Source organism: Columba livia, chromosome 5 (genome assembly GCF_036013475.1).
Source record: "Columba livia isolate bColLiv1 breed racing homer chromosome 5, bColLiv1.pat.W.v2, whole genome shotgun sequence".
Classification (NCBI taxonomy): domain Eukaryota; kingdom Metazoa; phylum Chordata; class Aves; order Columbiformes; family Columbidae; genus Columba; species Columba livia.
The window spans coordinates 8,079,496-8,092,684 of NC_088606.1; the positions used below are offsets into that span (position 1 = coordinate 8,079,496).

The following is a 13,189-nucleotide window of genomic DNA, read 5'->3' on the forward strand; positions in this document are numbered from 1 at the left end:
CTGGACCAGTTGTCAGCACTCTTCCAGGCACAGGATGGTACTGGTATCTGGCTGCTTTTATCATCATTAATCCAGTCTTAGAGCCTCAGAGTCAATATTGCCAAGAATCCAACAAAGAGCTTCGACAATTGTACACTCTCTGGTACATGTAGTGCAGAAGCAATTAATTTGCCGTGTTCTGTCTTGTAATAATTAGCATCACTGTGGTGTATGTTTGTTAACTAAGAAGGTACAGAGAACCAGTATAAACCATCAGCAAATATGCAGAAGCCCAATACTAAATCTGACATGCAAGAACTCAGCAGCAGCCCAGCCACCCCTAAGTAACACAAACGAAGCTTGACCTCTGACAGCTTGTTAATTGACAAGGCTTACCCACCAAAATGTCATTCCAGGTGAAGCAGCTCAGCTCTGCAAGCAGCAGCAGCATCAAGGATAAAAATCCATCTGCTAACATGAGTGATGAAGAACCCCAAGATGACCAAGAACTTGTGAATATAGCAGCTGCAGAAAAGCCATCAGGTACATAGCGTCAGGAGTGGCTTTGGTGCTGTGGTGTTTGTCCTGTGACTGGGGGAGACAAAGAGCAAGTTCAGAGAAGGTCAACAAAACTGATGAAGGGTCTGGAGCACAACTCTTCTGAGGAGAAGCTGATGGAGCTGGGTCTGTTCAGCCTGGAGAACAGGAGGCTGAGAGGAGACGTTATTGCTGTCTACAACTACCTGGAAGGAGGTTGTAGCATGGAGGGGGTTGGTCTCTTCTCCCAAGTAGCAAGTGACAGGATGAGAGTAAATGGCTTCAAGTTGCACTAGGGAAGGCTTAGATTAGATATTAGGAAAATTTCTTCCACCAAAGGGTTGTCAGGCATTAGAACAGGCTGCCCAGGGCAGTGGTGGAGTCACCATCCCTGGAGGTGTTTAAGAGACATTTATATGTGATGTTTGGGTACATGGTTTAGTGGTGGACTTGGCAGTGTTAGGGTAGTGATTGGACTTGATGATTTTAGAGGTCTTTTCCAACTTAAACGATTCTATTATTCTACAATTCTATTAAGGGATTGAGAGCAGCCCTGTGGAGAAAGACATGGGGGTACCAGTGAATGAAAAGTAGACAGGAGCTGACAAGGTGCGCTTACAGCCCAAACAGCCAACCGTATCCTGGGCTGCATCAAAAGAAGTGTGGCCAGCAGGTCAAGGGAGGGGATTCTTCCCCTCTACTTTGCTCTGGTGAGATTCTGTGATTCTATGGAATCATCTGGAGTCCTGCATCCAGCTCTGGGGTCCTCAACACAGCAAAGACATGGACCTGTTGGAAAGGTGCCAGAGGAGCCACAGAAATGATCAGAGAGATGAAGCACCTCTCCAGTTAGAACAGGCTGAGAGAATTAGGGTTGTTCAGCTGGAGAAGAGAAGGTTCCGGGGAGACCTTGTTGTGGCCTTTCTGTACTTAAAAAAGGCCTATAAGAAAGATGGGGAGAGACTTTTTAGCAGGGCTTGTTGTGACAGGACAAGGGGTAATAGTTTTAAGCTAAAAGAGGGTAAATTTAGGCGAGCTATAAGGAAGAAGTTTTTCACTATGAGAGTGGTGAAACACTGGCCCAGGTTGCCCAGAGAGGTGGTAGATGTCCCATTCCTGGACACATTCCTGGCCAGGCTGGACGGGGCTCTGAGCAACCTGATCTAGGTGGAGATGTCCCTGCTCATGGGTGAGTTTGGAAGGTCACTCCCAACCTAAACAATTCTATGATTCTTCTGTGATTCCACTGTCTGACAATTGAGCCGTGGTAACTGTTCCATTCCATGGCGTCACTCTTGGCACACAAATGCATGATGGACACATGAATACCTGTGCAGACAACACAGGTTTGTTTTATTCCACTGATTTGGCTACGTATCGGAGTTTCTATTTCTGTAGAGGAAGGGGATAAAGTTTACTGCAGTAACAATGTCTAGCTGGGGAGGAGCAGAGCATGCCATAAGTGTAATCTAAATTTTTGTGTACACATACATGTGTGACAGAAGGGAGTCATGGATGGTATTATACATGTGTAATGTAAGTTAGGCCAGGGGAGGTTTAGATTGGATTTTAGGCGAAATTTCCTCATGGAAAGGGTTATCAAGCATTGAAACAGACTGCCCAGGGAAGTGGTGGAGTCACAGTCCCTGGAGGGTTTTAAAGATGCGTAGATGAGGTTCTTAGGGACATAGTGTAGAGGTGGATTTGTCAGTGTTTGGTTAATGTTTGGACTCAGTGATCTTGAAGGTCTTTTCCAACCAAATGATCCTGTGATTCTAAAAGCAGAGATGGCAAAAAGGCACCACATTTGCCTTGGGAACAAAATAGAAGTAAACTGCTATCCTCTAAATTAATATTTTTGCTAAGTTTCACTGAGCTGCCTTCTCACCTGGTACTATCTAACCAGTGTTTCCTGTTCTAAACTTTTACATTTTCTGCCAGAATTGAGGTTTTTATCCCTCATATTATACTTCAGACTCTTTGCTGGTTGGAAAGAATGGGAACAATTTCACTTTTGTGTGATACTGAATACTTCAAAGACTTTTAATCAGATTTCAAACCAAAGAAGTGCATCTCTTTGTCTAAGATAAGATTGCTATAGTCCGTGTTCTCAGTTATTGGTACTCCATATAACAAGATGCTACAGTTCCCATTTACAGAAACATTTTGTCAGAGCTAGTAATGTATTCTGTTCTTCACTGTCTTCAGTGTGGTTCCTTCTTCCAAATAGGCCAACAAGCTGGTTCCTCTTAACCTTTTAGGACCCCATTCATGGTTTCAGGTGCTTGAGATTGTAATAAGAACACGTCTGTACTGCAATCCTAAGTGAATTGAGTAATAAAAAGAAGATTGCAGCTGTATGCACCAGCTGACTTAGTTTGTCTCTGGTCTCACAAATGGACCAGAGTTGAGTCCCAAACGTGGGATAAATGGGAAGAGCTCTGAGAAGGGCTTAGATGTGCTTCCAGAAACAGTGTTAGTGATCGCACAGGTCGCATCTTCATCTCCTTTAGCACTGAACTGATGAATCATAAACCCAAATTCAAACTGCTGGATCATACTTTGTTCCATGGTGAATTTTGGTGTCTACCAAATCACAACTGGGCTCACTGAATTCTGTCTCCTTAGATTTGCTCTGTGATTCTGGTTGAATTAATGTAATAAGAACCCTGAGTAGCATTACTATGGGGAGAACTTGACCAGTAATACGAAACTGAAGGACTGCAGAATCTCAGCAAAAATGTGTCTGGATAACAGCAGTACATTGTAGCAATTATTTGGCCTTGAGTAAATTGGCAAATAATTGACTTGTAGAACTCCTTGCGTCTGTTCTATGAGCTCTTCACCTTACCAAAGATTTAAACATTTGTTGTTTTATCATTTGTAGGCATTACGGATAGGTGGGAGCTCATCCAAGCTCAAGACCTCAGAGATACACTTTTGATGAAACAGAAACAGCAGCAGTGGCAGCAGCTGAACTCAGATCTCAGCGACATCTCTGCTTGGCTTGATAAAACTGAACAAGAGCTGGATGAGCTCCAAGTGAAGCATCCGACCAGCATGCAGGCATTGGAACAAAGGGTCAAGAAACTGAAAGTAAGTAGTAGCCTACTGAGAAGTGGTATTTCAAGATGCTCATGCTCTTGGTCGTTGTCTTTGTGCTCCTAGGATCTGTCCGCAGCACAAATATCGGTGTGGGTACAGCACAGGGGAGCACAGTGAAGCAATGTGCTTCTGTCTTCCTGTGCAGAGATTTGCAGGTGATATGCCTGGGTACAACAGGCAGCCAGGCTCAGACAAAAACCTCTCCCTTTCTGCTTTCTTGCAGAGACACTTTGTTCTCTCTCAAAGCATTCATCCCCAAACTTCTCTTTTTAGGCCTTTTGTTTTAGAAAACAAGCATAGGAAAAAGGTAACTAATGAAGGCTTAGACTCCCCAGATGCCGAGGGTCAGACCTCATCTTAGAGGGCCAGGTGTTCTGAGTGGTGATACTGGCATTTTTTACCGTGTTCTGTGCCATTTTCCTCTATGCAAATGAGAAAGGGATTGAAAATCAGCTGGGTCTACGGCCTACAAAGTCTAAGCTGATTTTTTTTTTAATTGAATTAATGAAAGTGGGGCAGGGTCCTAGGGAGACTGAGAAAGATCTGCTCTAAAGCTGTGGTTTTTAGCAATATGGTGTTTGCAAGACATCTTAGCTCTAAATAGCACCTTTGTTCTATAGTTGAAGGATACATCATTTCAAGACGTGCCTTCGCATTTTTTTGCTTTGCAAATGCAGAATTCTCGTCAAATAGAATGTATTAGTTTAAAATCGGAAACAAAATAATTCAGTCTCTGCTAATCTTCAGCCAAATAGTAGAACAGTTAGAGCAGGGGTGTCAAAATCATTTTCACTGGGGGCCACATGAGCCTCGCAGTCGCCTTCAAAGGGCCAAATGTAATCTTAGGACTGTATAAATGTAGGAGTAGTTACATTTATGTAAGTGCTCAGTCCCTAGGACTTGGGGAAATAAATGCCTCAAGCTGAACTCTGAGAAAGCAGGTGTTCCTAAGGCTTGTGCAGGTACAAAATCCCGCTGTGCTCACCCTTCTGCCAACAGCCTCCTATGGAGTCACGCAAGTCCTGAGGCTACTGGTCAGTTTGGCATCACACACAGGATGATGCTCAGGAAGAAGATACTCTGCATGACAGAGGAGGGATTTCTCAGGCATGTTGAGAGTATGCTTAAGCCTACATGTAAGCAAGGTTCTTAGGACATGGTTTAGTGCTTGAGTTAGGTTATGGTTGGACTCGATCCTGAGGGTCTCTTCCAACTGAAATGATTCCATGATTCTGTGTCCTTGAGGAGTCTTTAGACCAAGGAGAATGACTCTGCACTCCAGTGTGACTCCAGTAAGAACCACTCTGATCCCAGCAGCCAGTCTGGCTTCAGCACCAAGTGCCAGGAAAGGTTTAGTAATGCCTTGGGGATGGCAGGAGATGCTTCCCCTCAAGCTGGAATTGGGTGTCTGAGCTCTTCAAGGGAGCACAGCTTCCCTTCTTCTCTCTTCTGCATTTTCTTAAGAGGAGTCCAGCTGGCTGTAAATCCCCTTTTCAGACAGCTCGGCTTTTTATGGGTGTCTGAAAGAGCCAGCACACTCTTAATATGTGAATTTCATGAGATGTCAGGACATCACAATTGCTCTGGATAAGGATAAAGCCAGTCTAGCTGATTTGCCAGTGTCTAGAAACCTGTGATGGACCATTTGTATTGTCTGATACTGAAAGAAACTTTGTTGCTTGAAGGAGGGAGACGGGGTTCTTTGTTGGGCAAAATGTAATTTAGACCAGCAGTTTTCAACAAGCAGGATGGAGATCTTGAGAATATATAAATCGACACTCTCAGTTACCAAGGGTGCTAAGAAAAGCAATCTGAGCCGTGCTGATTGCAGGACTCATCCTGCAGATATTCCTTTTCTGCTGCAAGAGCCCACAGCTTGAAAAAGGCTGAGTACCCTTGATTCAAACTGTAAACTTCTTGAGGGTACAAGGTATTGTTTGGCATTCATCTTTTTTAAAAAAAACTTTAAAAACGCAGGCTCTGCCTTGACATAAAGGTGGTTAGATGATACAGCCATGACTTTGCAAATTCCATATTATTTCCCCCTGTGGTTTTAAGGGAGGGGAGGAAAGCAGGCAGGGCTGCCACTCAGGGGGACCTTAACTAGTCAGAGGACAAGAACTCTGACTAGGGAGAAGAAAAAGAATTTCTCACAATGGGGTGGCCAGGTGTGGGACCTGGGACCCAAAGGGGTGGGGAATCTGGGTCCTGCAATATCTTGCTCAAACTTTGGCTGAATGAGGCCCTGAGCAGCCTGCTCTGAGTTTGAAGTTGGCCCTACATGGAGCAGGAGGATGGAGTGCCGACCTCCTAATGTCCCTTTCAGCATTATTCTAGAATTCTCAGGTGGCAGAACATTTATAAATCAAGGGGAAATACCATGTGATGACCTATGGGAACATTTGTCCAAATGTCAGGGAAAGAGACAGCTCAGGGGAATGAAGGGCGGATGTGGATTAAGCAGTAATGCCTGTGACTTAGGGAGAAGCACAGGCACAAGCAGCTTTGTTTTCTTTGAAGTAAAGGTTTTTGCTTTAAGAAGAAATAAAATAATTTTTAAAAGGCCACCTACCTTAGTATGTTCCTTAGCAGTATCTGAAAAGCCAACAGATTGAAACAGCTTTTTCCACTACCTGTGGTTCTTTTGGGGGCATAGTTTTGTTGTAAATAAATAACGTGGTTTTCATGGTTCATAGAAGCTCATAATCCTCTTTTTCTTACAGGACATGCTTAAAGCACTTGATAACTATAAGGCAGTGGTGCTTTCTGTTAACCGGAGCAGCAAAGAATTCCAGAAAGCAGATAGCATGGAGTTCAGAGAACTTCAGAACAGGCTTCGGAAAGTGAACTTGCACTGGGAGCAAGTGACTCGCATGCTGGACCACTGGAGGAAAGATTTACGAGAAGCCCTGCTGCATTGCCAGGTACACACCACATGCCAGCACCTAAAATTACTCTTGAGGGAGCTACTGAGGGGCAGATAAGGGGAGAGGGCAGAGGGGTAATTCCTGCACATCAGTGGAATGGCTGCTCAGAATCCAACACACTTAATTTTCTTTTAAAATTGACTTTGTTTGGTCTAAAGGGTTTGGTGAAAATATCTTTGCACTGGGTAATAATACCTCTTATTACATAGGTAGAATAGCTTGAGTAGGTTACTGTAGCCTCACTAATTGTGAATCTGTTGTTGGCCTAATCTGGGCTGGTTGTTTCGTTTATAGGCAAAGCCAGGTGAAAGCACTGCAACAGTGTTTTTTCTCTCTTATGTCCAAATGTTTTATTTATCTAGGAATTCCATGATGAGAGCCAAAAACTAATCCTGTGGTTAGCGAATGCTGACAGCCGAAGGAACGAAGCACAGATCACAGATCCAAATGCTGACCTCGATACAGTACTGGCATGCCAGAAGGAGCTCATGGTAAGTGTGGTCTTCACTACAGCACCTCAGCTCTTCCTGTGAGTCAGTAGTTCTCACCACAAAATGAAGAGCAATATGTTGACTTCTCGAGAGGTCTGCAGCCTGTCCTCAAACCTGCTGTATTCAGGCATGTGGATGGTTTCTGAAATGGACTAATGCCTGAATGAGGCATTTTATCCATAATTACACATCGTAAGTTCCTTATGAACAGCCTTTATGCTGGAGTAAGACTTCCAATTTCCAAGATTTAGTGTGTTTTCCATATGGATTGATTACTGCTAGAGCTGTTTCTAAACGTTAGTTCAAGCAGGTACAACTAGTCTCTTCAAGAGAACTTCATTTCATGTGTAGCTGTAATAGCCATTCCTATGTATTGCGGATTCTCAGGCAGATTGAGTTGTTCTTCAAAGCCTTCCAGAGTTCTTCCTGTTTTGAGAACATCCTTAAAGTTGAGAGTGACAGTCTATTGCACTGTTTGATTTTTTTGTTGTTTGTTTGTTCTAAGCAACTGGAGAAAGAGCTGCTGGAACAACAGCTTAAAGTAAACTCACTTCAAGAACTCACTGCTTACCTGCTGCTTAAATCAGATAGTGATTACACAACTGCAGATGTAGTTGGAAGTGAACTGAAACAGCTTAATGAACAAGTTTCACGTGACTTAAAAAAAATACAAGGAAATCTGGTGAGTCAGAGTTTAAATACGTGTTCATGGGTCTTTCTCACTGAAGAGTAATAACATATTAAGAGTAAAGGTATTTATAGAAGACTGACTTAAAACTTGAGTACTTCCACCTTCACAATCTGAAAGAAGAATAATTAAGTCTGACTGTAAAGAAAATTTCAGCACCACAAGGCTTGTACAGTATAGAAACAGATTGCCCAGAGAGGTTGCACAGTCTCCATCCCTGAGGGGTTTGAAGAGCAGACAGGGTAAACCCTTGAGTAAGACTTTTGGTCTGGTCTCATAGGTGACCTTGCTTTGAGCAGGAGGTTGGACTAGATGGTCCTGAGGTCCCTTCCAACATGAATTGTCCTACAGTCCACACCAAGTATCAGGCTGGGAGTGTGTAACAAGCACATAGAAGCTGTAATTCACAGCAGTACATTGCTCATCCTGAAAGCTATCAGATAGTGAGATTTTCAAGTCAATGCCTCTACATGCCCAGTCCATCATAATTCCTTTGTGTTGTGCATAGTGAAACATTTAGTTATGCCAGAGAGCTGGAGCATCTGTTTACCAGTGGTTTTGCATATCTAAAGAGACAAAGGGCTGTGCCCCTACAGAGAGGCAGTGAAAGCTGGCTCTGTGCACTTCATCGCTTGTGAGTTTGATAATGTGCATCTTAAACAGGAAGGTGTGGTTACCTTTTAGGGTTCCAGAGCATTCCTGATGGTTCCAGATGTCTTGGACTCAGGCGTCTATAATCCAGGCGCAGTGAAATCCAGCCCTGCTGTGAAGGCGGCAAGTATTATTTTTCTAATATTTCGCTATCAGCATAAAACATATCTTGACATATTTAGCCTGAAAGTTCTTGAAGTTTCCTCACATGTAATCATTTTACCTTTTGTATGCATGTACCTTATTACCGAATTTACAACAGGACTTTAAAGTCTGCACTTATTTTTTCTGAGAAAGAGAAATTCCTTGTAGTTTGTCAAACCTGGATACTAAAAGCTGTTTCTCTCAACAGATCACCAGAAGGAGATCGGCAGATGGCAGAAACGGCAGCAGCACAAGGTATTATTTCATATTAGTCTGATTTCTTGAAGGATAGTGAAAATGGCAGAGGTGAGCTGAGTGCCTGCAGAAACCTGGGCAGCTGTTCCTCTGAGGTTGATGTGCAGGTGGAGGTGATTTCTGCCAACCTGGAGTGTCTCCTCCACCAACTAGAGCTGCACCTTGGTCCATGGTTCCCTTCCCCTCTTCTGCTCCTAGACCTCTGCACTGATTTGCAATTGTAACTTGTGAGAAAATACTTTTAGCATCAAATGGGAGAATATTTTAGTTTTGAAGCTTCCTTTAATTCCACCAGAATACCTGGACAAAGAAACTCGCAGCTTAGGGCCACAAACAGACCAAGAAGGACAAAAACTTCATCCCTGATACATTAGGGTCTGTTCAAAGGATACAGCTCAGTAATGCCACAGCAGAGAAGACCCTGACCAGTCTGAATGGTGGCTTTCCTTGATACTTCAGCATGTGTTTAGAATGGTTTGTTTGTCTCCTGGGAAAACTTAAGTTTGCATCTGAAAATAGAACAAAAAAACACTGAACTAAGCTATTACAGAGAAATGTTTCTTCTTCAGGGGCAAGGACAGTAAATCCAAGCCAGCAGCTGGCTTTGCACAGAGCAGTCTTCACATTTTCAAGTTACAGTTAAAGTGTTCCATGTGCAGTGCACATCTCTGTAGATGCGCAGCCCTGTATCTCGGAAGGGTGGTGTGAACACTAGAGAGGGAGTTAAAACAACTTGTTTAATTCAAACTCTAAAGTGCCTGTTTTCCTTTTTTCTTCTCCTTTTCAGATGTGACTGCCATCCACAACCTATTCAAACAACTCCTCAGTCTCCCTGCTTCTTTTACCGTGTATTACGAGCAGCTTTACTTTTTCAGTTGTTCTTCCTACTGCTTTTATTTCTGGCTTCCATGATTCCGTTATCTGAGGAAGACTACAGCTGCACCCAGGCAAACAACTTTGCCCGTTCTTTCCACCCCATGCTGCGATACACCAAGGGGCCTCCACCAACTTAGAAAGCAGCTCGTGAATCTTCAGTTATACCAAAACACACTCTCTGCGGTGCTCACGTTTATAACCTCCTTTCCCTGTCGCAGGGAATGTATTAAGTTCGCATCTCAAAATGTATATCTTGACAGGACTTCAGCATTTTTGTACGGAAAACAAACTTTTTTCTATAGATTTTTAAACTGTAAGCAAGACACTTTATACTTTGAGGCAATAGATACACTATTTTATAGGTGCAGTGCTCTTAAGTTTGCAAGGTGATTGAACACTGAGTTATTAGATGCAGAAGCTATATCACAGTCATCTTAAACACAGCAGTCTGGCTCGGGTTAGCACGACAAACAAGCAGTTGAAGAGGCACTAATATTATTCCTGCACACACTTCACGTTACCTGTATCTTTTGGTACTGTAGTCACCTGGGAGAAACAGCAGAAAAATGTACATCTTGAATCTTTGTTATTGTGTTCTGTTCATCTAACACATTCAATAAAAGGATGCACATTTGCTGCTTTGTTCTACACATAGTGTTGTAGTGGTTAGGGCTGCTGTGTTGTCTCTTTATACCACCTTTGAAATACAAAGTTGTTGCATTGCATGGAAATGGTTTATAATGCACATATTTTGTAGATGAACATGATTATGTAGACGATCCTTGATGTATACAAGTAATGTAATGACTTTTTTAATGAAAGATTTTTTTTCAGTTTTTAACCTGCTGCATAGTGTACAGTATCTTGGGGGAGAATTGTGCATTTTTATAAGCTTCATCTTTACAATGAATCTGCCACTTAGGCAGTGGCTGGAGAAACACTGTGTACAGGCAGCATTGCCATTGCTTCTTGGTTGTACAGTTTGAGTACTGTCATTAAAATTTTGCCAATGTTTGCAGGGATTATTGGTGTGTCTGGTGAGGGGCAACCAGCCCTATCTGCTCCTCTACAAGTCAACTTTGTTGGGTGCTGGCACGGCAGTGTCAGAAGCAGCATAACCACTCTCTTGTCAGAGCAAGAGATTAAAAATTTGGAAGTGGAGCCTGTGTTTGGCCATCAGTTTCTTTCCTTTGCAACTGACTGTAATTTCCTGGAGAAAGGATACGAAGTTGAACCAACTAACTAGTTCAAAATGCTGAACTATTTCTCCACCCTGGAACTGATTTTCTGAACCAGGAATTATGGTGGTATTGCAGAGGGGTAAGTGCACATTGAGGAGGGCTCAGTGTGATAAGGGGTTTAGTTGAACACTACAAACTTTTGTGTTTGGGTGTTGTGAAAATCACTGAGGAATTAGCCAATTTCTGTAGTGCTTACCTGTAGAAAATAGGATTTGTGATCAGCCTGTGATAGTTCTCCCACCTTTTCTACAGTTGTCACCACTGCTGACTGTGTACACCCCATTCAGAACATGCCAGGCTGGACGGGGCTCTGAGCAACCCGGTCTGGGTGAAGATGTCCCTGCTCATGGCAGGGGTGGCACTGGATGGGCTTGGAAGGTCCCTTCCAACCCAATCTGTTCTGTGATTTATGATGATCTGGCAGGGGGATTTATGAGGTGAGTTGCTTCCCAACCTGGAGCCCTGGTAGCCCACACACCACGCCAGGTACCTCTGTCCCTGGAACCAAACTTGTGCTCCCCGTTGCACAGCTGCAGCTCTGCCAGCAGTGCTGGATCCAGAGATAAACGATGGATCCTCCTCGCCACACACAGACACACTCTCCTCTCTCCCTCTGCCATCATTTTGTATTTTGAAAGCAATTACTTTTAGATAGAGCTCATTTAACTATCTGTCTCTCGAGAAGTCAGCCAACTCTAACCATTATTTCATTGCCAAGTTGTCACAAATGCCCATGCAAACCTTTCTGCCAAGAACTAATAGTCAGTTGCTGACATGATATTCAGTTCTTCTGCTGTTAAAGAACCTATGCAGGGGAAAAAAAAATTGAACAATGTTAAAAGGTCTAAAGAAAATTTCATAGCCTGCAATTTCCTTGCATTATGTACAGTTATATCAAATTGTTGAGCTGATGTAATATATAAAAATGAGGAGCTTTCATGAAATTATCTCAAAATGTCACAAAAAAAAAAAGTCTGGGAAAATAGCTTAATTTTTTTTTCCCCCAAAACCCCTATTTTAAATAGTTTTACTTCCAATTGATTATAACCACTGCACTGTAGGCTGACACTGAAGGCTGCTTCAAACAAGTCATTATATATACTCACCAATTTCTTAGTGTCAGCCTCTGGGTTGGTAGCATTCAGTGAAGGAAAAAAAAAGGAGTAAGAGTGATAGTGAAAGCAAGTACACGTGTGCATGCTTTAGTGTGTGCAGTGTATGTAGGAGTGGAACCAGAGCAAAACCAGGTTTGAGTTAAAGTCTTATCTGTTTGGCAGAGAGATGAGGCCTCAATCTTTTTTCAGCTCTGCCTGCATCCACCCAACATAGTCAGCAGCGATTCCGAGAGCATGGGCAGCAGAGGACGGTTCGTTTATCATGCCTTGCTCCTCCTCTCCTTAAATTTGCCAGTCCCTGAAACAGCAAAGCACAACCTGCATCTTCTGCAGTCACTTCGTGCTGGAAAATGTCTGAAGAACTCAAGTACCTGATGAAGACAGTCAACCTACCGTTCGTGGAGTGGCTGCCGAGGTGGATGAGACACTCACAGCCACCCTGAGCATGCACATTAAATGCTCGTGAAACCAGGCTGAGCTCAGCTACAGGAAAGAAATAACTTAAAAAGCTTATTTTAGTTTTCACAATACCAGTTTATTCAGCCACAACAATCTACAGCTGAATGAAATGCACAACACTAGAGCAAAACTGAAAATCCACACAACTGAAGAGCAGCTGAGTAGAAGGGAGGCATTGGGCAGGTTTTGTGTTAATATAACATACATAAAGTACTTTAAAAGGCACCAACTTCAGTCCTAAACCCATTTCCATTACAAACTTGCACTGAGGAACTAAAACCACATACAAAGTAGGAGTCAGAACACAAAATTCTGGGGAAAACAGATATAGGAAATGTGTGGTAACCACTGTTAATGACTATGCCAGCTCCTTAGTAAGTGACATTGTGAGGAATGCAGGTTTTGCCTGTTGAGGTTCTACCAGCAGAAGTTGGCATTTTTAGGCCATAGCAATATTTTTTTCTTCATGTGCCTTCTGAAATTCAAATTGCTGACACTCAACAGTGCATGAGGAGTGCAGGTGACTCCTATGTATGAAGATGGAAAGAGTTTAAAAAACAAGTCCAGATCATAACTAAAATGAAGTCCTAGCTATGAAACAGTGTGCCATTTAACTCACCACACTTCAGTAGTAAAACACTGAAAAACTGAATGTAAATAACATTTCCATATTTTAGCAAACCACTTGCTTTGTATATTCCTGTTTCCAACACTCTTTTTA

The 13,189-nt window shown here is 42.8% G+C and overlaps 1 protein-coding gene across 10 annotated transcripts in view; it reads left to right on the forward strand.

Annotated features, from left to right (window-relative positions):
* The window catches only part of SYNE2 (spectrin repeat containing nuclear envelope protein 2), a 197,853-nt gene extending 187,178 nt beyond the window's left edge, over positions 1-10,675 (forward strand). For 8 of the 10 annotated variants that reach the window (XM_065065861.1, XM_065065855.1, XM_065065863.1 and 5 more), the window contains 8 exons: positions 396-522; positions 3,404-3,612; positions 6,345-6,545; positions 6,911-7,039; positions 7,545-7,721; positions 8,412-8,501; positions 8,731-8,777; positions 9,565-10,675. In XM_065065861.1, coding sequence (XP_064921933.1) covers positions 396-522; positions 3,404-3,612; positions 6,345-6,545; positions 6,911-7,039; positions 7,545-7,721; positions 8,412-8,501; positions 8,731-8,777; positions 9,565-9,790 — 1,206 coding nt within the window. In that variant the 3' untranslated portion in view covers positions 9,791-10,675. The remainder of the gene's footprint in view (positions 1-395; positions 523-3,403; positions 3,613-6,344; positions 6,546-6,910; positions 7,040-7,544; positions 7,722-8,411; positions 8,502-8,730; positions 8,778-9,564) is intronic. The other 2 variants (XM_065065865.1, XM_065065866.1) reach the window with 1 other exon arrangement.
* The last annotated feature ends 2,514 nt before the right edge of the window (positions 10,676-13,189 follow it).